The sequence below is a fragment of the Gobio gobio genome, assembly GCF_949357685.1.
Source record: "Gobio gobio genome assembly, chromosome: 3".
Classification (NCBI taxonomy): domain Eukaryota; kingdom Metazoa; phylum Chordata; class Actinopteri; order Cypriniformes; family Gobionidae; genus Gobio; species Gobio gobio.
The window spans coordinates 11,535,964-11,563,783 of record NC_137099.1 but is presented as its reverse complement, the minus strand read 5'-3'; the positions used below and the strand labels follow the sequence as shown (position 1 = coordinate 11,563,783).

Here is a 27,820-nt window from a genome sequence, read left to right as displayed (position 1 = left end):
TAGTGGATCACGTTAATAGTTAATGTGATAAAGTCTATGGTTACACCGGTTTGAACTGACTTCATCCACTGAACTACCATGACACCGGCTGATTAAATGTCATTGCAAAAATGGCTCAGAGAAGTGAAGTTAGTTCTGAGAAAGACTTGTGCTTCACTTGGTTTAATATTCTGTCACCTACGCAGTGAAAACTTGGCTTGTGTCCAAATACTACATGCTTTCAAGTGAAATGACACACACGGATGTCGGATCTGTTGTTTACCGTTAAAATATCATTGTGAAACAGCTCAAACAAATGGTCATACATTTAGTCAAGTCACCTTTATTTATATAGTGCTTTTTACAATACAGAGGGTTTCAAAGCAGCTTTTCAGTGGTAACAGGAAAATTATGCAACAGAATTTGATTCGGCTGGACAGAAGCTCTGGAGAAAACAGTGATGTCATCGTCCAGCTCAGTCCAATTCTCGTGTGGTGTCAATGCAGGCAGATCAGGAATATAGTTGAATATTTAGTGTCCCCAACTAAGCAAGCCAAAGGCGACGGTGGCAAGGAACCAAAATTTAGCAGATCAATCATTAAGTTGTTCTGTCTTTCTCAGAGTTGTCATTGCTTTTTAAAGGGATAGTTCACCCATAAATGAAAATTAGCCCATAACTTACTCACCCTCAAGTCATCCTAGGTGTATATGACATTCTTCTTTCAGACTAATAAAATCTGAGTTATATTACAAAAGTCCAGGCTAATCCAAGCATTAGAATTGGATTCATAGTTGCTCTGTTTTTGAAGTCCATAAAAAGTGCATCTGCCCATCAAATATCATGCTCCACGCAGCTCCGGGGTGTTAATAAAGGCCTTCTGAAGCGAATTGACGCGTTTGTGTGAGAAAAATATCCATATTTAAAACTTTATCAAGTAAACTTTCGACCGACCGCCTTCCGTGGAAAAGAGTTGAATGTTGAAAGTGAAACTCATGATGATTCTACCTGGTCGCGTTAGTCTTTCGATCCGCAGGGGAACTTTCAACAATTTTTCCATAAATTGAACATGGAAGGCGGTCAGTCAAAAGTTTACTTGATAAAGTTTTAAATATGGATATTTTTCTTAAACAAACGCATCGATTCGCTTCAGAAGGCCTTTATTAACACCCTAGAGCCGCGTGGAGCACGTTATTTGATGTGCAGATGCACTTTTTATGGACTTCAAAAACAGAGCAACTATGAATCCAATTCTAATGCTTGGATTAGCCTGGACTTTTGTAATATAACTCAGATTTTATTCGTCTGAAAGAAGAATGTCATATACTCCTAGGATGACTTGAGGGTGAGTCAATTATGGGCTAATTTTCATATTTGGTGAACTATCCCTTTAAGGGACTTCACCCCGTCACCCAATGTTGGTAACCAGACAGTTGACGGCCATTGACATCCATAGCAGGAAAATGAAATACTATAGAAGTCAGTGGTTATCTGTCTGGTTATCGACATTCTTCAAAATATCTTCTCTTGTTTTAACTCAGGTATGGAACAACATAAGGGTGAGTAAATGATGACAGAATTTTTATTTTTGGGTGAACTATCCAACCCGATCTCACGGCAGTTCATACATACAGTGGTGTGAAAAAGTGTTTGCCCCCCTTGTTAGATATGATCAAAGATGGCTTCAAAAATAAATCTGCATTGTTTTATTAAAAACATTAACAAAAATCAAACCTTCCATTGAAGTAAAATAATTGAAAATGTTTTTCTTCAAAACACGTTGGGAACAATTATTTGCCCCCTTTTATGAAATACTTTTTGCAACCTCCTGGGGAACTGCCAAGAGTCTTCTCCTATAATGCCAGATGAGTTTGGAGAACACCTGACAAGACATCAGAGATTATTCCTTCATCCAGAATCTCTCCAGATCCTTCAGATTCCCTGATCCATGTTGGCACTTCTTCTCTTCCGTTCAGCCCACTCATTTTCTATAGGGTTCAGGTCAGGGACTGGGATGGCCATTGCAGATGCTTGGTTTTGTGCTCAGTGACCCATTTTTGTTTTGATTTTTGTTTTTGGATCACTGTCCTGTTGGAAGATCCAAACATGGCCCATTATAAGATTTCTAGCACAGGCTGTCAGGTTGATTTTTTTTTATCTGTTGGTATTTGACCAAATCCATTATGCCATGTATCTGAACAAGATGTCCACAGCAATCCTACAGCATATTTTACACATGGGGTACTCCTTTATGCCCATCTGAAGTGTTTGCTGCCAAAAAAAGCTATTTTCTTTTGGTTTCATCTGACCATAGAACCCGTCTCGTTTGAAGTTCCAGAAGTGTCAGTTACTTTTCAAACGTTCTATGGTCAGATGAAACAAACATAAACAAGCTTTTTGGCAGCAAACCCTTAAGATGGGTTTGGTGCACACATGGGATAAAAAAGTACCCCATATGTAAAATGAAATACTGTATCTTTAATGCTGTGGGCCAAATTTTCTGCCAAAGGTCCTGGACCTCTTGTTCAGATACATGGCATTATGGATTCGATCAAATACCAAAAGATAAAATATCAAAACCTGACAGCCTGTGCTAGAAATCTTATAATAGGCCATGTTTGGATCTTCCAACAGGACATTGATCCAAAAAACAAATATCAAAATCAAAACAAAAATGGTTCACTGAGCACAAAACCAAGCATCTGCAATGGCCATCCCAGTCCCTGACCTGAACCCTATAGAAAATGAGTGGGCTGAACTGAAGAGAAGAGGCACCAATGTGGATCAGGGAATCTGAAGGATCTAGAGGGATTCTGTATGAAGAAATGATCTCTGATCTCGTCAGGTGTTCTCCAAACTCATCAGGCATTATAGGAGAAGCCTCAGAGCGGTTATCTTGGAAAAGGAGGTTGCAAAAAGTATTTAATAAAAGGGGGCAAATAATTGTTCCCAATAATTCCTCCCTCCCTCAATGTAAGGTACAAAAAAAAAGGTACATTGCTGTCTCTGGGGCAGAACCCTAAGGTACAAAACAAAAAAGGTACTAATATGTACCTTTAAGGTATTAATATGTACCTGTAAGGTACTAATACGCACTCTTAAAGTACTGATATGTACCTTTTGAGGTACTAATATGTACCTTTTAGGGGTGGGGAAGGTACAAAGATGTACCTTTTCACTTTTGTACCTTAGGGCAGGGTTCCTCAAATCTTACCCTGGAGGGCCAATGCGCTGCAGAGTTTAGCTCCAACCCTAATCAAACTCACCTACCTGTAGTTTTGTAATGAACCTGAAGACATTGATTATCATGTTCAGGTGTGTTTGATTAGGGTTGGAGCTAAACTCTGCAGCGCATTGGCCCTACAGGGTAAGATTTGAGGAACCCTGCCTTAGGGTACCGCCCCAGTGACAGCACTGTAACTTTTTTTCTGAGAGTGCACTTTCAATTCTTTTACTTCAATGAAAGGTTAGATTTTTGCTAATTAAAAAAAAATATATATATATCAAAAGGATTAACAATGCAGATAAATTTTTTACAGCCATCTTTGATCATATTTAACAAGGCGGCAAACACCACTGTATTTTACGAGGTGGCTAATTTGTACGACCTCACTCGTACGTATTTGTACGATTTTTACTAAATCGTATATATTTTATGAGTAGCCCAATTCGTATGAATGACCTACCCCTAAACCAACCCGTCACTGGGGTTTAGACAAATCGTACGAATTTGTCCGACCTCACTCGTCATCAGCCACCTCGTAAAATGCGTACAAATTGGTCGTGAGATAGCGTTGGAACTACCCCTTTAAGAGTTTTATTTACAGTGCAGTTTTTTTATTTATATTCATTTAACTTCATTCTCAATTGATATGAGTTTATGATTTGATGTCCACTGTATATATTACTATACAAGTTGCTCACATATGACTTTACAATATCTGGAGTGTTGTGTACATATTTAGTACTTAATTTGTGATACTCTTTGGAGCTTGGACATTCTGCAAAATAACACATTAGCCACCAGTTTAATCCTTTGTAAATCATCAGTATGTGTCTCCAGGCCCCAATTTCACATTTTTGGAAATACTACACTGAAAATAAAAGTTTAAAAGAAATATATATCTTGGATCCAAGCCTGGGGTCTTGAATAGAAGGTCTGCAGTGCACAGCAGGGTTTCGCTAAATATTCTTTGAACATATATTTCATGCTGTACTTCAGTCAATTAGACTTACTACAAACTACCAATGCAGCCATTGCAGAGACATTCCATTCCCGTCCCGAGACATTGACTCTTCTCTCTGAACGCTGCACAAGTCATGGATCTGCAGACCGCGCCCCTGGGCAGATGAGCTCTATATTTAGCCATTCTTTTAGGGGGTATAGAGTTTCTCTTAGAGGGACGGTAGCACCTCAAGGGTGGTTGACACGTCTTAGCCCCTTACACCCCCATGCTCAACTAAGCGAGCAAACTCCAGATCGTAAAGCGGCTGCTCGGGTTACGCTGCTCTGTTCTGACATGGGTCAGTTTCTCCGATGTCTGACATTGCCGGTGCTATTACACTCCACATAGAGTGAGACTGAGCTCAGATCAGCTGGAAGGAACACTGAGGAGTCCAGCGTTTAAAAAAAGCCGTCAGATGGGCCAAGCATTGTCCATCGGCCCTTGAGAAAGTATGAGCCTTATTTGGATTTGCCAGAGGGGTTCAAGTAAAGAGAGTAAACGACCCCTCAACTCACTGATCTTTGTATGTGAAATATACAGTGGGCTCCAAAAGACAGCACTGGTGAAAATGCTTCTGTTTTGCATTTTGATTACAAATTATATTTTCAGAAAAATGAACATTAAAATTAAATGATCCCCTTTTCATGATTGTTCTAAAGCATTAAAAGGTCCAGCAAGCAAGAAAATAAAGTTTAGACTTTCAACACTTGTGCACTGTAAACCCCCCCCCCCCCCCCCCCCCCCATAAACCTAAACCCCCAATAAAAAAATTGGTTGGAGTAGCGCCAACTCAAACAAATGGGTTCAATCAAATTCATTTTGAGTATTTAGAACTTTCTTTTTCCTTTGAGTTCACAAAACGGACACATTTTAAGTGCTCTAAATTGTTTCATTGTTTTGAGTTTTATGAACTGGTTTCTTTTAATTTAGACAAACTTAAAGGGTTAGTTCACCAAAAATGAAAATTCTGTCATTAATTACTCACCCTCATGTCGTTGGACACCCGTAAGACCTCCGTTCATAATCGGAACACAAATGAAGATATTTTAGTTGAACACGACGCATGCGCGAGAATATGACGTAGCGCTGGCGTTCGGACACATGACCCAGAAGCGATTTGTTTACAAGCAGAGGAAGACGCGCGTGTCTAAGCTGTTGAATTCTACATTGATCGTGCTTTAGGTCTCGGCATAGTGCTAAAAATGGGGCTTAAGTGTGTATTTCATGGATTCCCGAACGCCGGCGCTACGTCATATTCTCGCGCATGCGTCGTGGAGGCACACACGGAAGTCGAGAACAAGTTGGATAAAGGTGTTATTTTGATTTTTTTTTGCGCACAAACTATTGTCGTCGCATCGTAAAATTATTGTAGAGCCACTGTGGTGAGATAGACTTTGTAACGACGTTTTAAGTGCCTTTCATGGATCTTGGAAGTGTGAATGTACTGAATGCCAATGGTGGCCTATCTGAAGCCTTTCTCAGCCATCAGCTTTCAACTAAAATATCTTCATTTGTGTTCCGAATATGAACGGAGGTCTTACGGGTGTCCAACGACATGAGGGTGAGTAATTAATGACAGAATTTTAATTTTTGGGTGAACTAACCCTTTAAAATGTATCTAAAACTAGGCTGGGATTTCTATTTCCCAGCATGCTTTTCCATGACACTCAAAAGGGAGAGTAAATGTTAAAATAATGTTTTTTTTTGTGCAAGATTAATGTTAAGTGGGGGGTTTAGTAGTGTTTAATGTTTCGTTATGCTAGAGGAGTCTCTTATATTGGTTTTGTTTGGAGCATGAGCTCTAGATGTTCTAGATTGTCGTACTCATTCAGCAATTGCTATCAAAACAAGGTAGCATTTGTTGAAGTGGCTAGTTAAAGCTTGCCAAGTTGCCACTACAAAAAAAAAATTAAATGTATGAATTAGCTTACTCAAAGATTTCAAGCAATTAAAATGTTTGAGTACAAAATAAAAATCTGCTTAAACTTCAAATATCTAAACATTTTGAGTTGCGCCAACTTATCCGGGTTTATAGTGCGGAAAAAAGTTAAAGCAATCCTTTTGATTCATTCAAACAAAGAGGAAAGTTTGCATCACCCTTGCGGAATAAATGACACCATTCTCATAGTACACCATTTGCAATTTATTTCTCGACTCTCTTCCTTTGTGATGCCATGACAAGTGTGACTTAAAATGAATAAAAAGTCAGCATTTATTTGAAATAGATTTTTCTTTTGTAACAATGTCAATGTCTATACTGAACTTTTGGTCAATTTAATGCATCTTTGCTGAATAAAAGTATTATTTTTCTTTAAAATGAAATAATACTGACTCCAAACATTTGAATGGTAGTGTATACAATTTCAAACAAAACTACTAAAATCCACTTTACGATAAGCTTAGGTCATCTTAAGTGTCAGTATTTTGAAAAACAAGAGACTGTTCGATTCAGTACTTCATTTCCTGCATGTAGAGGAAAAAAGTGGAAGTTTTAAGTTGCTACCCACTGATCGAACTGCTCACAATTTGCAAACCCACACAAAAAAAAAAAAAATCATGTTGATAAATAATACACAAAGCCCTCTGGATTGAGAACTGAATTGTGTTAAGTCTACATTTTGCATCAGTGGATTTCATTTCCTTTTATTAAATGGTTTGAAATAAAATAAGGCACACATCTCAGTACAGCTAAATGAAAAAAAGTGACTTTCTAAAGATATGTACTAAATAATATTAAAATTGCAGTTGCATAGCTCCATCCAGTGGAGACAAATGGTTGTGGCAGTCACTTCTAGAAGCCTTGACATTGTTAAAGGTGCAGTAAGTGATTTCTGAACACTATTGATATTTTAAATCAATAAACACTCCCTTCATTGGCTCATGAACACGCAACTGAAAAGTGGATGTCTCTTTAACAGCTGAAGCGAAGCAAAAAAATGCTTCAAATGACACTCAAAACCAATGTTAGGCAGAACGCGTTTTTGCAGTGAGAGGCGCCTTTTTTTAATAGATTTCTTTTGGCAGAGAGCGTTATGCTCGCTGCTTATGCACCCCGGGCGTATTTAACACCGTTTTAACTGCCTGCTGCGCCTCGCGTTTTTGAAGGAGTGCTCTGAGCGCATGAAGTTGAAAAAATTTAAAAATAATCAACTCAGAGCAGAAAAGCGCCTGACGTAATTGCGTTTTTTCCCCATTGTCCAATCGAATGAATGGAGAGGCGGGCCTTCAGTTGTTGTGACAGTTATCTTGATTAGACTGATCTGGCGTTCACACTGGACGCGAATAATTAGCGCGAAGTTGGACGCTTGAACATTGAGTTTACTCGCTTCATTCGCCGCGTGTGACATTCACTACACAACAGATGCGAATTCGCGTCATGGGAGGGGCTTCTGCTAGCCGGCTCGTCTCGTTGAGAAATGGCTGACATGGGCTGTGTTTGCACGTCTTTTTTGTTAAAATCTACTGTTAATGTGTGACAACGTAGTTAAGACCTTTTCAGGCGATAATGTAGTTGTTTAAAGCTCAAATCTGTGGTGTATTTATAAAAAGAGTGCCCACTTGAAAATTTTATCTGCCGTTTTCGGAGTTGTGAGCTCCAGTGGATCAGCGGCGCTCAGTGCTAGTTTACCCCGGCGAGAGCAGCCTTTCCTCAGCTAGTCCTTCTGCCGCTGGCTCTGTGGTGTGTCTCGAGCTAGAACTTGTCTTGTGTATATGTAACGGGCGATCTTTGGTCTCATGGATCTATAATTTGTTCCCTGGCAAATCATTTAGGCTGAGGGCAAAGTTAAGTGTTTATTTTTAGGGGACACGCACACACACTTTGCGCGAATCACGCATTCAAAACGCTCCATTTGCGTCATTCGCACGAATCGCGCCGCAGAATGCATATTCGCGTCTCTGCATTGACTTAACATGTAAATCACTCGCGTCATTCGCACCATGACAGCACAGCTGATTTGGGGGCTGTCTAGAAACAAAACAAAAAACCGCAGCAAACTGCTATTTTCAACAACCTTGGCATCTGTTTTCGGGCCTTCCCGCTTAGGTCACTCCGGAGCTGGATAGCTTTTCTAATATTAACACGGGTTCTAAAGCTCTTGCCTGATCATAACCCTTTTTCCAGCGATATTCCTGACCTCATCTCTTTTGTAATGTTTCTCAGCCATCTCTCTTTCTAGTCTTGCTTCAAATCTCCCACTCTCTCTCCTCACCCATCATGAGTGGACACAGCCCCCTGCTCCTGATTGGCTACAAGTGTGTTGTGGCGCTCGGCCTGTGTTTCTCATAAGCAGCAACCTCCCGCAGTTTCTCTTAAAGCCAATACGGAAGTGACTTAAACTGCAATTCCTCGACTGGCCGCTAGAGACAGGCTCCAGAAGGGAGCAGAATCTCATTGAGCTCCATGTTAAAATGCCCAACTTTACAGCAGAAAAACATGTTTACAGTCTGGTAAAAATTGTGGTTTTGGTCTATACGGATAATTTTAACTGAGGGAGGGGTGAATTTTTTTTATAACTCATTCATTTACATTATATAAAGCTTTAAAGTCCTGCATAATTAAGGGCGTGGCCACTTTGAGTGACAGGTGAATAGCCATTTATCTGCCGTCTGTTAGTTATCGCGTCACTTCAGCTCCACCCACATCCCACCTCTTAGCCCATTTTCTGCTATCCGGGAGTGACCCACTGACAACGGCCAGCTCGACCCTACTTTGCGCTTCAAAACGGCTCTACAGAATCCTATAGGTGACGTCACAGACAATACGTCCATATTTTTTTCTCAGAAATCGCTTACTGCACCTTTAATGTGATGTGAGAATGTTAACAGACCAAGATAAAAACGTACTTGTTTTCTTTAATTTTATTGCTGTGCAGATGAAAATATTAACAGATTGTTCCACCATAAAAAAAAAAAATCGTTTTTGCAGCACATCCTCTGATATCACTACTAGTATTATCAAGAAATAAAAAAAGACATTACTAATACAGAAAGCAAAGCATTAAAGGAATAGTTCACCCAAAAATAAAAATCCCATGATTTACTCACCCTCAGGACATCCTATAGGTGTACATGGCTCTCTTCTTTCAGCTGAACATAATCGGGAGTTATATTAAATAATATACTGGCTTTTCCCAGATTTGTAATGGCATTGAATATGGTGCGCAAGTTTTTGAAGCTCCAAAAAAGGCAACCATCCATTATAGCGGTAATCCATACGACTCCAACGGGTTAATAAATGTCTTCTGATGCGAAGGGTTTTGGTAAGATAAATTTAGATATTTACAACTTTATAAACTATCATCACTGGTTTCTGGCAACAGCTGTACGAGTGTTCACAAGAGTTGAGTTCTAGTGGAAGGGTGACCTCTGACCCCACATATGCGTAGGCATAGGGTATGCAAAACAAAGGTCATGAATTAGAAGTCTAAAGTGAAAAGAGCAACGTCATACTTCGGGTCAGAGGTGACTCTTCCGAGTACAGCCCTTGCCGGAAGCCAGTGATTTGTTTATAAAGGTTTAAATATGGACATATTTCTTACAAAAACCCACCGCTTTGCTTCAGAAGGCATTTATGAACTCACTGGTCATGTGGATTACTGTCAGGACGGATGGATGCGCTTTTTGGAGCTTCAAAAACTTGGGCAATATTCAATGCCATTACAAAGCTGGGAAGAGCCAAGATATCATTTACTATAACTCAAGATTGTGTTCAGCTGAAAGAAGAAAGTCATAAACACCTATAGGATGGCTTGAGGGCGAGCAAATCATGGGATAATCTTCATTTTTGGGTGAACTATTCCTTCAAGCGAACTGAAAGCATATTGACACTGTATTTTAGTGTTATCTTAAAAGCAATCACTTTTGTGCAATTAGTTCACTTAAAAATTTAAAGAGATGTTAAACTTTACCTTGCCGTCATATCAATATATATTCTAACAAACACATCAAAATAATTCATTATCAATGAGTCTTAGCAATACAAATAATACTAACAAACATATACCCATAACATCAAAAATTCACAAATAAAATGTGCAATCTGTTAAGCATATTTAAAAAGCTTCCCATTATAGTTCCAAAGAACCCTATATAGCCTAGATTGCATCCAAAGCATGCAGACGCACAAGCAGAGTGAGACAGTACTATTCCACCATCAGAGGACGCATTCTTCCAGCTCTAGGAAGCTCAAGCGGAAAAGCTCATTGATCCGGAACAGTCTGGAATGAGGTACTTTGACGTTAGCAAGGGTTTTATTTGCATAATTAAATGTCTGGACAGTCAAACGTTTAAAATCAGTGGTATAGTTACCTTTACAACTCAAAAGCAGGGAACTTGGCTTTAGATGGTTGCAGCAAGTCAACCAGGAAATAAATTGTGCCTGCCATTCCTTCGTGAGACAATATGATAAATTATATTAGTTAAACTGGTAGAAAATAAAACGTTTGTAATCCTCACTAATTCAGAATTTGAACACAACAACTACAAATAAATAAACAGACAAAATGAGACACTTCTCAAAATGACTGTTAAAGAAAAAATGATATACAATATCGTTTACAAGTTTGGGGTCAGTATTTTTTTTCTTCAAATAAATACTTTTATTCAGCATGGATGCATTGAATTGATCGAATGTGACAGTAAGGCCATTTGCAAGGTTACATACGATTTGTTTATTTTAAACAAATGCTGTTGAATTTATCAAAGAATCCTGACAAAATTAATCATCGTTTCCACAAAAATATAAAGCAGTTCATAACATTGGTGATAAATCAGCATATTAGAATGATCTCACAGGAATGAATTGCATCTAAAAAAAATTATTAATCTGAAAATAGAAAACAGTTATTTTAAATTGTAAAAATAATTTTCACAATATTGCTGTTTTTACTGTATTTGTTACCAGATTAATGCAGTCTTGGTGAACATAAGAGACTTCTTTTAAAAAGCAAACAAAAATCTTACCGACCCCAATCTTTGGAACAGTAAATATACATGCATAATGTTTACCTTCAAATAATGAGAATGGTGTATCTGGAGTCCGGCAGCCATGTCTTCCATAATTCATGCACCAGTCTCCGAACTGCAGATGAGAAGACATCAAATCCCATCATGACTCTGTACACACAACAGGCAATGACAGGTCCCCTCCTCACAGCACAAAATATGCATAAGCATTTGCTTATGTATTAACTCCACCACAAAGTTATTTAATTGAAGTACTTTTTAAAAAATTAGACTTCACCTGTTAAAAGGCACCTTTTACTCTTTACAAGATTATTGTAGTTTTCCCCGGAGTTCACTTAATGCTAGTTCATAATGCTAGGTCACTTGAAATCAAAAACAATTTAGTATTTCATAAACGAGTACTTCATGACAATGTATTGCTTTTATACCTTTGAGGCTCTTAAGAAAATGACATTCTAGGCTTGAGAGGGGTCAGACTCACCATGCAGGCTCTGTAGAGGTGTTTGAGATCCTGTGTGACCTTGTAAAGGGCCAGGAAGCCATACGCGTTTCCAGCAGCTCCGTGACAGAGGCCGTAGCCCTTCTTCACCAAACCCCTCTGCCAGATCACCTCTCCACACTGCAGAGCGTCCTCCAAATACTGCCTCACACCAAACACCTGGGGAGGAAGACGGCTTATAGTCTTCTGTTCTGCACACGAATATGACGTTTCCATATGTTTGCAAACAATGCATTTGGTAGAACACTATTCACAAGTATGATCTTAAATACTAGTGAATTACTTCAAATTCTTCTCGAGTTCAAATACTTTGAGGTTTCTGCATGTCAGCTTGTGTCTAATGTGGTTCTCACACTTGATGACTAATACCAACAGTTAAAAACAGCTGGAAATGAAATACACCCACACAGTGTACACACACAAACAAAGCCGCTAACCGGCATCTCTGTCAAAAATTTGATGTATAATAAACGATATTGAGCGAATGCTCTCCGCACATAGCATACGTTCATCAAATAGTTAAAATCAGCTAAATCCCAGCCTCAGTCCATTCAGAAATACCGGTTCATTGGCAGAAACCTCTAAACGCCACTTCCTTTTGCCAGCAAAAGCCTCTAAGTTCACAGAACCAATCAGAAGGCACGAATGAAATCCAATGATTTCAAGACATGCACATGATCTGGCTTTCAATTGCCAAGCTGCAAGTTTTTATCCTGTTTAAAGAGATATTTAACCAAACAAGATGGAGGAGTATAATAAAATGGATGACCCTGTGAGTTTAAGTCACTGGCAAAAGGAAATGTCATCAATCTCATATTTCTGCCCGTTCTAAGGCTAAAGAAAATTGTTACAGAGGCAATGACAGGATTGTGCGAGTAGCATGCTAACAACTGTTTCATGTGCTGCTGTAAATCTGACAGAAATATATTAAAGACCAGCTCTATTCCACCAACAACAGTGAAACAAGACAGACGTAAAAGGTTTTTGCATCAAAAGACAATCAAAATGAATTCACTAAAGTGACATTCACTGAACCCAAATATAGGAGGCTGATAAAAATGCTAATTTAAAAGAAAACATGCCAGATGGATTTTTTTGTATCTGAAGTCTACATACCATGCATGCACTATATTGCACTTCCATGGCCACAGGTGTATAAAATCAAGCACCTAGGCAAGCAGACGCTTCTACAAACATCAGTGAAAGAATGCCAAAACTTTTGACAATATGGTGTACATGCATAGTTAGCGATCCGGCGATTTTATATCGCGACCGATCTTGAAGATGTTAATAATGTCGTAATAATATTAAAATACGCTTTCTGTGCGAACACTGCAAGACAGCAGAACACGGATGAGAATTATGCTTGGGGGTTTCAGGCGCACGCCTAAACAGTCAAGCGTATACAAAAATATGTCAAAATGTCTTGGGGAGTATTTAAATAAAAGAGTCAGTTATGTCTTAAGTGAATAAATAGTTGAAGAACGAATGAGTGTCCTTATATTTGATCCATGCTTTCGGTCTGGAAAGTCTGCTTTTTGCCTGCTGCTGTTTGTGTCAGAGTTAAACAAAAGACAGGGTTCCTACAGGTTTCTTCAAGTTAAATTCAAGTCTTTTTAAGACCATTTATATAAAAAAATGAATACCCATTTCACGCTTCTCCTTTGCTTGTTGCTTGAGGTCTGTGTTGAGTTGCAGTCTATGGTGCTGTAGCGCATGATCTTCATTTACTGAAGGCATCATGTGTTCGCAGTATTTTGTACTGTGACCCGGGGCTGCATTGCGTTCTCAATTATTGGTTCCGCCACTCTTTATTTATACTATGTTATTTAATCAAAATAATCGTGGTTGACAAATGAAACTTGAGTAAAAATACAATACGGAGAAGTTACATACAGCACAATTTGTAAGACCCAGACATCAAAATTCAAGACTTTTTAGGTATTATTTCCAAATTGATAAATTTAATGCTTTTAAAGGTCCCATGGCATTAATTTTTCATTTTATGAGGTTTTTCAACATTAATATGAGTTCCCCTAGCCTGAATAGTGTCCCCAAGTGGATAGAAATGTTGATCGGTGTAAAACCGAGTTATGTCTGTCTTTCTCTGCCTTTGAGAAAATGACAGGCCAGACGAGCCAATCCTGAAGTCTCCTGGTTTGACGTCCAAGCAGGAACGGTTACCTCCCTTTCCCCCGCCCAGAGAATCTGGCACGCCCATGCAAACGCTCGAGAGATCATTGATCATTGCTTGTGAACGAGTGAACGCTGGCAGTTTCTCAGTGTTTGGATGTACAAATGAAAACAGAAGTCTTTTTTCAGTTCCTTCTGATCTGTGATCAGTGATATCTGATGTGTAGCTAATTATTTATTATTCGTGCACACGCAGCTCTTTCTCTCCCGACAGAACGGTGTTTTCTATCTTGTGAGTCAGTGTTTTTGTACGTCCTCGTCACGTCTATCGGTTCTAAAACGTGCATACAGTCATGAGTTTCTGCTTCACATCGGCAGAGTCAGATCTTTAGAGATAAACCCCACACGCGCCGAGGCTCGGGCTGCACTGGCCGTTGGCCTTCAACATCCCCGACCCCCAGTACTGCATCTGGCCCACAGCGGAGGCACCAAACGCGGCGTGAGATTAAGCAGAAGGGGGGTAAGCGTGAGCATATCCGGGCTAGCCAGCCTAGCCCCACAATAAACTGGATTACATTCGATTACTGCTGTTGTGTCTTTGTTTGCGCTGTGTACTCAACGCGCGTCACTGACGCTTTTATTTTATTTTAAAAATAATGCTATTATCAACACTTACTTTTAACTCGTTCATCTCGACAGCTGTAATGGTACTTTGCATGCGTTACAAAGTTGGTAATAATGATGAAGACGGACTCGTGTGACTGGGACTCGTGCTTATTCAGAACTCTCAGATACAAACACAATAAACTCACGCTGACTGACAGCGCTCTCATAACTCAGTTGTTACTATAAATAATTTTGTTAGCAATCGCTGAGCTCAGTCTCTAGTACGTTAGTGATGTCCGGTTCGCGAACGATCTTTCTTTTGAACCAATTCTTTTTAGTGAACCGAATCAGTTCACCAAATCGGACTGAATCGTTCTAAACGTTTCGCGTCTCCAGTCAGCGCTGATCCATAATTTACTAAAGTTACTAACTTTCTGACATGAGTGACAGTCCCTCCGACTAGAAATAGACTAATAACCTGAAGTATATGCTGTAACTACAACAGTTCAGACATGCTGAGAACTGCTGTGAAGTGAACTCAGGTCCATCCGTGTCTCTGGCAGCAGCTTGTGCCTGCTCCTGCCTCGTAGACCTCGTTAAACCACGCCCCCTCCGCTCATTTAAAATGCAAAGATGTCAGCCAATCACAACAGTGGGCGTTTTTACTGAAGTCTCACAGCAGACACGCCTCTTGAAGCAGGGCATTCAGCCACAGGGCAAACAGCAGTATAGAAAAAATGCCTTTTATTTCTAAATTATGACATTTTATGATGTAAAAGTCATACTAACAATACAAGTACACCTCAGGAAACATTATAAAATAATAGAAAAATGCCATGCCATGGGACCTTTAAGGCTTTAAGACACCGCGGGAACCCTGAAAAAACAATCACTCGCTGCTCTTGACTGAATAACTTCAGTTAACTTTACTTTTTAATGCAATACTGTTTTAAAATGTGCAAATTTCACAAAAAAGTCCATAGCTTGTTCCAGTCTGGACATTCTCGATAGTACATCTCAAAATTAGCAAGATCGGACTCAGATTGTGATTGTAAAAGTACTGAAAAAAAATTTCATATAACAAACAGAGTGACAGTTTGAAACTACAGATAACTAAGATTTAAGAATATATCACGGACTTGGAGATTTGTACCTTAAAAGCCTGTATCAACATGTAGATAACTCCTGGAGAGCCGTGACACCAGTGCACCAGAAGATCCCGAGAGTCACCGACACATGGTGGGTAGTTGCCTGATTGAAACTTCAGCTGACACACATAGTTCACACTGGGTTTGACTAGATATGAAAGCCTGTCCTCAGCAACAAACCCAGGCTATATGGAGAGAAAATATGTTTGTTTGAATGACTTTGACCAAAATGATATCCCCCCCAGTCAATAATGTATGCTTTTTGAGTGTGCTCACCTGCATCAGGTAGTAATAGATCCCTGACAGTCCATGGGCGGCACCCACATACTCCTCCTGATACCACTCGTACATTAGAGGGCTTTGTTCCTGGATCTTGTTCCTTTGAGACTGGGTCTGCCCTGAAGCCAGCACAGCATCACAGATCTGAAATAAATGCACATGCATGTTTAATAAGTTAAGACGACGCACACGCTTTTCACAACACATTGAACTTCCATAAAGTGAAATTTTTCTTGTAAATCGGCCAATATTTTGAGATTGACAATTGACATTCAACTTGTAAATTGCTGACAGTTCCAAAATATATAGTAAGACTTTAATGCTTTTGAAATAATTATATTATACAATATTATTATTTTCTAAATAAAATTAAGTAATTTATTCCGGTGATGGCAAAGCTGAATCTTCAGCATCATTACTTCAGTCTTCAGGGTCACATGATCCTTCAGAAATCATTCTAATATGCTGATTTACTGCTCATCAAACATTCCTTATTATCAATGTAGAAAACAGTTGAGCTGTATACAAATATTCTGTGACATCGATCACTATTATAATTGAATTAATGTTGACAGATTTTATTCCTTCCTGTATAAAATCATTATTTATATCAAAAATATTACTGACAAACTTTTGAATGGTAGTATATATTGTTCATCTGCCCTGCTTTCTACATGTATTACCAGCCATGGAAAACTATATATTTTAACCACAAGAAATAATGTAGGCTTGGTTTTCTCCATTTGATTGGATTATGAAAGTTAGGCTACAATATTACCTTTTGATATTGTATATAAACAACACAATTTTTGATATATTATTTTTCATTGCCTGTATGTTCTTGGTTACATCAGCAGATGACAACGGTAACTGCATTACATTTTATTTAAAACTGACTTTTTTCCCAATAAAACCAGGGGCATTTACGGATGTAATAAAAATTGTACATTTTGGTCATGTTGAGTATAACACGTTGACTATCATGAATAACTCCTATTAGCCATGCATCCTGGGTTAAAATGTGATATCATGCACTTTCGTTCAGCTTCGAGGCAAAATGAGTGGTGACTGACCTGTTGAATGTATTGAATGGGGATCTTCTCCTGCTGAAATTGCTGGTTAATGAACATGAGGGAGTATAGGTAGCCCATTCTGCCATAAAGCAGCTCATCGGGGAGACTGCCTTTCCCCTGCACTACAGACTGGTACAGCTGCAGCAGCCTGGAAACATTCGAGCAAATAGATCACAATAAGATCCCTTGGGAATGAAACCCTGTCAAGACAAGGAAAGAGAAACAGGACACAAAAAGAGCTGAGCTGCCCTATGGACTAAGAAAATCCTCCACATTTCACCCTCATCCTGAAATCCTAGTATGAGATTTTTAATGAACACCAGCTCTTGGGAGTATTCCAGGGAAATTCTATTAAAGCAGTATTAAGTTATAAACAAGTCAGCACTACAAAATATACAACACAAGCAGGGTTTGAAATTAACACCCGCCAAATGCAGGTAAAAATCAGGTGTGGCGGGTAACGCGGTCAAATCACTAGCCAATTTGGAGGGTCACTTATGTTTACTCACTTTTTATATACGAGTGCGCTGTCTGTGAATGTCCTATCTGTGACGCACAGACAGCGCACCAGAATCGAGTTCTTTCACGCTTGAACAAACAGTAACACACAGACTTATGCCAAAGTGCCTGCTTTGTCAAGTATCCTCATAAGAGCGGTCTTAAATTAGTTAAATAACGTCTTAAATGAACTGCAAATGAGTTGTGCGTGACTGTTTCAGATCCGCATGATGTTCAGCAGTGGCAGATCTTAAAGTTAATCAAAGAACAAAGGTAACAGAAACTTGTAGCTTTATTAAGAATTAATCTATATTTAATGTATTATTTTTGCAGTGCAGACTGTTAAGATAACTATTCAATTTCTGTATATTTCCAACCTGTTAGACAGGTAGGAAGGGCCACAGGTAATTTATGTGAGGATTGGTTTAAGTTTACTTAAAGTTTTTTTTATTTAAGCCTAAAAAAAAAAGGTTGAAATTGATATAGCTTTCAATGATACTGTAATTTTGAATGTCTAATCATTAAACGTTAAAAACAAAATCAATGTCATAGAGACATCAGTAGTAGCAGTAACAGTGATGCTGGCCTTTATTCATAAATATATGCCAATACAACAAATATTTAAAATATACTGTCTTTAAATTGTTTCTACATTAATTTGGAATGTAACTGAAATTACAATATAAAAATGTTTAAAAAACTAATTACAGAAACAACGTGCGATTAATTTTGTTTTGTTTTTAAGCTGCGACATAGTTGATCTGGTTTATTTCTCTTTTTGTCTAGTAGAAGTTCTGAATGGCTGGTAACTTAAAAAGCTAAATTGGCCGGTGAGTGAAAAAGTTAATTTCAAACTCTGAACACAAGACATTAGACTAAATGTGGACATCTGACAACAAACAATACATTTCGATAGTCATTCCTTCAACATATATCATCTTTTTGGACTTAAATGATATTTAACTATCCTACTTTATTCAAATAATGTAAATTCCTAATGTTTACATGGGTCAGTGACAAATAAGGGTGTCTGAGAGACTGTTGCTTCACTGCTAATCTTTTCCTTTAAGAATTTCAGACATGTACTGATTAAGTTTAAATACACGAAAACTATCAAAACAGATTTCAATTCAGAAATACTAAAAACGTCCCTGTGAATGACATGATTAATATATCTTTGAATGACTCAAGACAAAAATAATACGATTACATATTTAGATGTGCAATTCTAATTTGAAGCGTGATGTCACCAACCCAACACATACACAAAAATGGAGGTAGAGCAGGGTCAGACCTGTTCACACACTCCTCAGCCTCATGGGGTTTCTGGAGGCGATGATAGACCACCGCCGCTATAGCCAGCGGTCCTGCATCCCCGCACAAGAAGGTCACCCAGCGCTGGGTTAAACTCCTCAGACTGTGGTTGACATAGTCCAGAGCCCTCTGGAGGTAAGAGGGATCTCCATAGACACTGTGGAGATGCAGGTAAAGCAGGGCAACGCCTGCAGTTGGGGGAAGGGGGGGGGGACGACTTAGCAATGTGGGCCACGTAGTTTCATGATATAAAACCATGAACATGAGCAGTGAACTATAATAAATCATTCAAAAAAATAATATAATAATAATAATAATAATCAGATTTCAATATATTGGACAAAGTTATACCAGCGCATCCCTCAAAGGAATAGTCCACCCAAAAATTCTCTCATCATTTTCTCACCCTCGTTCCAAACCTGTATTTTTCTTCTTCTGCTGAACACAAAAGATGATATTTTGACGAATGTTGGCAACCAAACATGTTTCGGTTCCCATTGAATGAACAAAAAAATACAATAGAAGCCAAAACTACTTGGTTATCAGCATACTAGTACTTATAAGTAACTTTGTAACTACGCCAATTTGTTCATTTGCAACTACATGCTAACTATCTCTGTTAGGTTAGGGTTTTTCAACTTATTCTACGTGCACTTGCAAAGTTATTTATACCAAAATCTTGAGATATACAAAGAGGATGCTCATATTCCTTATGAATGGGAAAAAGTGCAATGACAATAACAAGTCCCGCCTTCTTAATAAGGGAGCCAATCTCTGATTGATAAGGTCATCACTGCAGCTGCTGATAGAAGCTTCGGTGGCTACAGAAACAGACTGGCATACTATCTTGAGTTGGTACTTATTTTGAATAAGTACTTTGTGAATGCTAATAAAGTATGCTCTATATACACTATGAATGTAATCTGGACATACTACATTTGCTATGTTGCCATTATCGTATGACCAACCAGCATCAGTTACGTCGCATGACTGAAATATACAAATCCTCTCCTGTGGCCTCATGGGATAGTAGGTCATCCGGGTACTTTTTGCCTACTCTTTTATGAGTACTGGGAATACATACTACTCGTCACATAAGGTAAAATGTTTTTTGACGCTATTTCAGCATAAACATTGATGGGACAGGTCATGTTGATATGAAATAGTATTAGTACACTGTCTGCTGAACTCACATTTAAATAATATATAATGACTGCTAGTTGACATGTAGTTGCAAAGTTACTTATTGTTAGTAGCAGGGATGCATCGATACCACTTTTTCCAGAACGAGGCAGTCTCCGATACCCGTTTTTTCATTGCATTTGTACTTGTCATAATAGTATAGAGAAACCAAAATAATATGAATTATGTTCATTGGTTTAACAAATATACATTTCCTTCAGTTAATTTTAATTCTTAATTATGCCTGTTCAAACTGTACAAGCTTCTGTTACTTTCACCGTTCATTCTATTGCTCTACTATTTTCTATATTTCATTTATCAGCACAGGGCATATTTAGAGCTGCTTCAGCAAGACTCAGTGGTTCAAATGTTTAGATCCTGGAGAAATACCACAATTCTGTTACAATTACAGTTACAATTTTGATACTACTTCAAAAATGACTAGCCTAATTAATGTAAATTTAAAGCACTAATAGGAGACAAGTAAACAGTCAGCAATAAAATAACTAATCCAATTACAAATAGCACAAATAAATGCAACAGAACAAAGAAACAAAAGAAATAAACAGTGCTTTTCAGATTTTTCAGGTATTCTAACAGTAGTTACAGGTACAGAATTTGAATAAATCAAATGTAACACTGCATAGTCTTCACTGTACAAATTAAATATAGATGATTCTTTATTAAAGCATCATAATTTACTAAAGAGCAGTGAGTTATTTATTTGTCCTTTGTTGTTCGATAAACATTAAAAACAAAGCAGCAGGTTTATTAAGCTGCTGTCCCTTTAAGACCGAATACATGGTATACTGTTACACATGCAGTTAATTTCTCAACCTTTTAAGTTCACTTCAAGAATTCAATTAAGTATACAGTATACAATTTAGTTTTAATTCAAATGGTATTAAAGCATTTGTATCAGTATGAGTACATGAGCGCAGTATTATATTTATTAAATATATCGGTGCATCCCTAGTTAGTAGAATGTCTAAAGTGGAAATAAACAGGGTTCCCACACTTTGGTTAACTTCAAATTCAAGGACCTTTCAAGGTGGACACATTCAAATATCTTGAAACTTGTATTTTCCAGGCATCATGTAATTAGCGGTTTCAGCCTATTTTTGCCATGTTTCACGTGTCTGTGAAATATTGAGGTACCATCATAGTAGTTTTGTGCGCATGTGACAGTCATAGCAACGTACAACATAAAGTACCTCATGCGGTAAACACTTAACGTGAAACGTGTAAATGTGTGCAACTAACGTAAATCAAGCAAGCTAGTATACATAGGCCATGAAGTGTCGGCAAAATTACACATTAGTGGAACCGGAGGGAATAAGACATTTTTTTCCAGAAAACTTCTTGCACAAAATAAGTTCAAGCACTTTCAAGGACCTGTATCCATGCATGTTTATTTTCAAAAACTTTCCAGGGCCTTGAATTTTTTTGTATCCGAGTCACAGGATTACAAGGACCCATGGGAACCCTGGATAAAGTATTACCAGAAAGCTTTGGGACAACACGAGGTTGAGTAAAGCCCAAAGTATACTTCGGCCATCCACGTGCAGCCCAATTTTTGAGATTACGAGAAAGGTGCGCATGCGCAAGAAAGATAGACGAGTCACAATTGTACGGCGCATGTTAAAACTCGACCATCCGCGGTTGAGTATACGCTGTGTGCAGAATTATTAGGCAAGTGAGTATTTTGACCATATAATTTTTATAAATATTTTCCAACTGGATTTAAGCATATCAGGGGCCTGTACCATGATGGTAGTTTAACAAACTCAGGGTTACAGGATTAGTTTTGAGTTGACAAAACCAAACCAATCTATTCAGGCTTTGTTGGTCCCATGATGCTGATCATCAGCTTTCTCTGTCAACTCAGCTAAACTCCTAAACTCAGGATCAAAGCCTGTGATATCAGTAGTGAACAGCCAATCACATGCTGTGGATCAGTGAAACTGAGATTCATTTCTCTCTTCTGCAGAATATTACATGATTGAAAATATATTAAGAATTTAAACAAATAGACAGGAAGAAAAGAGCTGTCTATGAAAGAGGATAACTTAAAGGAATATATTATACGTCAATGCAAGTAAAAGTTATGAAGTTTGTTTAGTTGATATATAGAGAGAATTGAACATTTAAGATCATGTAGTCATTTTTATAGCTTTATTTATTGATTTTAAAGCTTATTTGTATGACCTTTATATAGGCTATTAATATTAATTTTAACTAAGTGCCTATTAATGATTGATTAACTAAAATATATAAGGGTATAATTACATAAACGATATCTAAATCATTCAAAAGTATTATTATTATAAATAAGCATTGTTAAAAGCCAGACGCGTTAGTCTTTAAAAACCATTTGCTATATTGACCTTTAATTTGGATAGAAACAGAGGGAGTGACTTTATTGCATCAGAGGTGTGTCACTTTGCTCACAGCTGATTGGTCCAATTTCAGTTTGAGATCTCTTATCCAGAACATAACCTGCCCTCGAGCAGGTTAGCCGTGGAGAGTAAGTTACTATGGAGATGAACACGGCTAAAAGCCAAACCACTTTAATGGTACCTAAAACCCAGGATTGGCACAAACTAAGCTTAAACATATCTGGCTAGCCAGCTAAACCAGCTTCATGGTATAGGCCACAGGTGATGTGTTTTGAGAAATGAGGGAGGGTGTGGCCTAAGGAGATCAACACCCTATATCGAGGTGTGTGTAATTATTAGACAAAATAATTTAAAAAAAAAAAAACTTTTTAATCGGCATATTTTGCACAAGTTTGCAGATATGGCTGTGTTCCAAATTCGCCATCCCTTTCATGAGTTTCATGAAAAGCCAAGACAAGGAACAGCAGCAGCTTCTGGGGACAACCTCCCATTTCTTTAAACTGGGAGAGCAGCGTAAATCCCCCCAATGAGAACAAAGCATGCCTCAATGACAACAGAATGACATTGATTAAGTTAAACACTAGTTTAAGGAGCAGCTGGGGAGGAGGTGGGTTGCAAAGCAGCGTGCAGTGGAAGCAGGCAGACTAAACTTAAACTGACATGTTTGAGAGTTGCCAATTGAGTGCATAAGAATCAGATCAGCTGATATGGGTAGGGTTTACATTTAGCAAATCAGCTGATGTCAGCTGATAACAGCTTGACTAAGTGGCCTGCCTGAACTAATGCAGAATGCTTGATTTAACTGACTCTGAAACTTTTTACTTTTCAGAGGGATGCAGCACTCTTGAAATTGCTAAGATATTGGGGCATGATCACAGAACCAACAAACGTTTTGTTAGTCAACAAGGTCGCAAGAAACGTAGGTAGGGCAAGGTAAGGAAGGCTGAAACCTGACTATCACTGAACAAGACACACAAGTTGAAACATTAAGACTGGGCAAAGAAATATCTGAAGACAGAAATTTCAACGTTTTTATGGACTGATGAGATGAGTGACTTTTGCAGGACCGGATGTATGGGCCGTGGCTGGATCAGTAATGGGCACCGAGCTCCACTTCGACTCAGACGCCAACAAGGTGGAGGTGGGGTACTGGTATGGGCTGGTAATATTAAAGAGGAGCTAGCTGGACCTTTTCAGGTTGAAGACAGACTCAAAATCAACTCCCAAACCTACTGCCAGATTTTAGAAGACACATTCTTTGAGCAGTGGTACAGGACAAAAGCTGCATCTTTCAAGAAGATTTTTATGCAGGACAATGCTCCATCGCATGCATTGAAGTACTCCACTGCGTGGCTAGTCAGTAAAGGCCTTAAAGATGAACGAATAATGACATGGCCTTCCTCACCTGATCTAAACCCTATTGAGAACTTGTGGGCAGATTTACAGTGAAGAAAAACAATACACCTCTGTCTGGGAGGCTGTGGTTGCTGCTTCACAAAAAGTTGATAGTCAACAGATTTGAAACTGACACACTCCATGGATGGAAGGCTTATGACTTGTTGAAAAGAAGGGTAGCTATTGGGCACTGATTTTTTTTTTGTGTGTACATTTCAGAAATGTTTATTCGTAAATTGAGTTGTTTGTTTATTATTCTCACTTTAACAGATGAAAAAAAGTGACATGGGAAAATTCTCTTTTTTTATTTTGTTGCATAATTCTGCACACTATTGGCTTGTTTCCACTAAGTGGTGTGGTACGGTTCAAGACCATAAACCCTGATCCAGCTTGCGTTTCCACCGCCAACAATACCCTTATGATAGGTGGAGCGATCGACGTCATTCTCACGCGAAGGAGCAAGCGACACAGTAAACAACAGTGGACGACATACAGCAGATCTTGTTCTTGCTTCTTGGCATGTGGCTGTTGTCTCAAGAAGACATGTTTTGTTTGAGCCAAGGCTGCAAGGAAAGATACAGCCAAAAAAGCATGTGCAAGTGACGATTCTCTGTCAACCAATCAACAGTGGTCTAGCTCCACCCTTTAGCACCGGACTACTGTGCTAAGAAAAACTGGTACGGTTAAGAATTAGCGTACCATTCACAACTTCTGACAATGGAAACTGCAAAAATACCGCTCGGTGGAAACAAGCCAAAACCTCACTTTTACTTCCGCAAATATTCAGGTTTGAGGTTTATTAACATTTTGGATCGACCGAGAGCACTGTAGTTGTTCAATAATAAAAAGAATCCACAAAAATACAACTTGCCTAATAATTGTGCACACGGTGTACTTTGCAAGCTGTGCGGAACATGACTGCACGCGAGACGCGTCTGGATGCGGAAAACGAAGTATGCACAGGCCTTGAATAATAACAGAATTTTAATTTTTGGGTGGACGACCCCTTTAAGGAACCCCATCTATAGAGGCTGATATTTTGCCATATACAGTTTCACTGAACAGGTGTTAATTATTTTTTAATACACATGTAAGGTTTCCCTCACCTGCCCAGCCAGTGTAGCCAGTACAGTCTCTGGGGTCGGCTGTCTTCAGTCCATTCTCCATGATTGCCATAAGCTCACCGATCTTACTGCTTACACAGCTGGCAAAATGCTGGGTCAACTGCATGAAGACAGGGTAAAGCAGTGCATTAATGTAATTCAGTGAAGGTTATGAATGATTACAATATTCATATACTATGGTACACCAATTATTTCTAGCACAGTATTTGTAAGATAGTGTCTTTTTGGAATCACTCACATTTCCCTGCATGTCAAACAGGTCTTGTGCACATCCAGGCCCAGTATAATCTAGGTAGGGATTCTTTAAGGCTCGTGGTTCAGACATTTTGGAGTGATCTGGAAAAAAAAAAGCACAGACTAAAAACTTAAAAGGATAGAAGCACTGCGTACTAGTTGTGCCTAAACCCCCATTCATAAACAAATAGTTCCGGTTCTTGATTCTGATTGGTTAAGCTGCTGTAAATAAACATACACATGCCCTCATTACATTAATAATTACTGCGCCACTGCGTCTGCGTTGGTTGCATTGTTTCTGATGAACTACATTGCTTGGCGGAAGATTCAGTATTTTTTTGGTTGTCGTTGCTATATGTTTAACGTTAAATTATGAATAAAATAAATGTTTATGGCGTAACCGTTTTATAAAAGCAATATGCCCCGTGAAGTCGTGGTTTATAGTGAATTTAGAGCGGCTAAAGCCCCCCTTTCGACCATCTCCGACATTCAGAGAATGCAACGCAATCATGCACAGCCGCACCAAACAGACACTGGGAAGGATATAACCAAGTTAAGCGACGCCATTTCGAATTAATCCTAAATTTAGCTCTTAATAAGAGCGTTGTAGTTTTACTAATAAATCACCAAGACCGTTCAAACATGTCCATTCGTACACAGACTTTGATTTCCGAAATGGTTGCTGTAAGGTTCAGCCATCGCGGTTACCGGAAAACAGTTTACTCTGCGTGGGCCAGTCCGGAAGCCAAAGACCCGGAAGTATGACATTGGTAAAAAAAAAAAAAAAAAAACTACGTGCTGCTTACGCGTGTGGTGAGAAACAGGCCTTAAGGCCTTTCGCATGAATACGTACACACCCAACGTTCCGCTACGCACTAATAAAATGAAGAGCATTCCATCTTTACTTAATTGTCCGTTTTATAAAACTGCAATAATTTGTTTGTGAATAATTCTTTGTGAAATAAAACGGAGGTCTAGAAATACACGCACGCCTTCTGCACTCTCGAGCGATACGAGGCTACTTGTATCAAAAGCACAATATATCTATAGGTTATAAATGTGTTAATCAAATGCATTCTAGCTAAATAACGTCAAAAACAAGGTTTATTTTAAAACAGTGAACATACCGTGAATGAGTGCGCTGTAGAAATCTTCACGTCTGCTCACTAGTGATGTCCGGTTCGTGAGCGAATCGTTCTTTTGAACCGGTTCTTTTTAGTGAACTGGTCGAACTACTTTACCAAAGCGGACTGAATCGTTCAAAACAGTGCGCGTCTCAAATCAGCGCTGATCCACAAGTCTCTAAAGTTACACACTTTCGGACGCGCCCGACAGTCACTCCGACTAAATGGCAAAATAAGCCACTCTCCCAAGTTATATGTTACTCCAACAGTCCAGTGAACTGAGACATGCTGTGCTGAGAGTGAACTGATGAGCTCGAGCTGCTTATACTGAGCATGCGTGTGCTTGTATGACTGCAGCCATCTGGTGTCGAGGAGGTTTACTACACTTAGCTGAGGCCACAACATGATACTGGTTTGAATTCACAGTTGAGATTAAAGGCACAATATGTAAGATTTTTGTAATAAAATATCCAAAAAACACTACAATGTTACATATTTTGTTGACTTGTGTACTTACATTATCCCAAATGTTTCAAGAATGTTAAAATCCTGTGAAGTAAGTAATTTTAACCAGGACACGGACCGTGCGTCGCCTAGCAATGACCATGTTGGCGTGTAACTAACATGTAACTAGATTACAGAATTTAATTAAAAAATAAATGTAACTAATCAGTTGCAGTTACTGAAGAAATTGTGTAATTCAATTACAGTTAATTATAAAAATGTTCATGATTACAAAAAGGGTTAGATCTGAGCGATGCTATTCTTATGCTTTTGATTGGTTCTTGTTTGAATTTGCAGAGCACCACGTCTGCCAATCAGCCTTTATCAATCCACATTGCTGCTGAAAGCTTAAAGGGATAGTTCACCCAAAAGTGAAAAATCTGTCATGATTCGTGGGTACCCCCCGGCCTGCGAAGGGCGTTGGGGGTATGTGGCGAGCAGCGAGGCTGAGGGACCGTGAGAGTCATTATTATGATGATGAGCGCCAGCTGAGTGCCGCATTGGCCTCGTCTCTCGCGGAGGAGTGACGGGAGTATAAAGGAGGAGCGACGACAGTGAAGGACGAGAGAGGACCAGGCCTGGATTTTAAGTGGTATTTTTATTTATGGTTTTGTTTATGTATGTGTGCGGCAGTCGTCCGTGAGGGGCTGCCGCTTTTACTTTCACTTTGTTTGTTTGTTTATTTGATTAAAGTTTATTGTTTATTGTTCGCCGGTTCCCGCCTCCTTCTTCCCACACGAAAAAACATCGTTACACCTTGATTTACGCTTTAATATGTGTTTTATTAGACAGGTGAGCAACTGTTTGGATACATTCCTCGACAGAAAACGAACCATTGTTATATAGCTCAACACAGTTAGTCTTATTGTTTAAATCTCGTTTCTTGATTCGCTGATATGTTTTACCATGCCTAATATCGATCTAGCTTACTGCAGTGCACAACAAGTGTCTCATAGTAGCCGCCGAGCGAACACACAGAGAATGCATTATGACATATCTTAACACTCTCAAATTGATCTAATATTATAGAACAGTGCTGCGTTACCCCACATTCGCATGAGCGGAAGAAGCGGAAGTGGTCGTCTGCGACATAATAAAAGCCCCGCGAAATCGAGGCGCCATCAAGCTACGCCTTTGTT

The 27,820-nt window shown here is 38.8% G+C and overlaps 1 protein-coding gene across 2 annotated transcripts; it reads right to left on the bottom strand.

Annotated features, from left to right (window-relative positions):
• Window positions 1-9,048: 9,048 nt before the first annotated feature.
• Window positions 9,049-26,526, bottom strand: lancl1 (LanC antibiotic synthetase component C-like 1 (bacterial)). Of its 2 annotated transcripts, XR_013816165.1 has the most exons (12): window positions 26,181-26,526; window positions 25,058-25,155; window positions 24,802-24,919; window positions 18,700-18,907; window positions 16,908-17,055; window positions 15,832-15,978; window positions 15,561-15,740; window positions 11,651-11,827; window positions 11,212-11,284; window positions 10,513-10,591; window positions 10,276-10,421; window positions 9,049-9,213 (listed from the first exon to the last, which is right to left on the bottom strand). XR_013816165.1 is itself a non-coding variant. In XM_079811992.1 (11 exons), the coding sequence occupies exons 2-10, from the start codon at window positions 25,142-25,144 to the stop codon at window positions 10,515-10,517; spliced, it is 1,215 nt and encodes a 404-aa protein (XP_079668118.1). In that variant the 5' UTR covers window positions 25,145-25,155; window positions 26,181-26,526; the 3' UTR covers window positions 9,049-10,421; window positions 10,513-10,514. The 2 variants fall into 2 exon arrangements, 1 of the variants encoding a protein (XP_079668118.1); XM_079811992.1 differs by having other exon boundaries at window positions 9,049-10,421.
• Window positions 26,527-27,820: the final 1,294 nt, after the last annotated feature.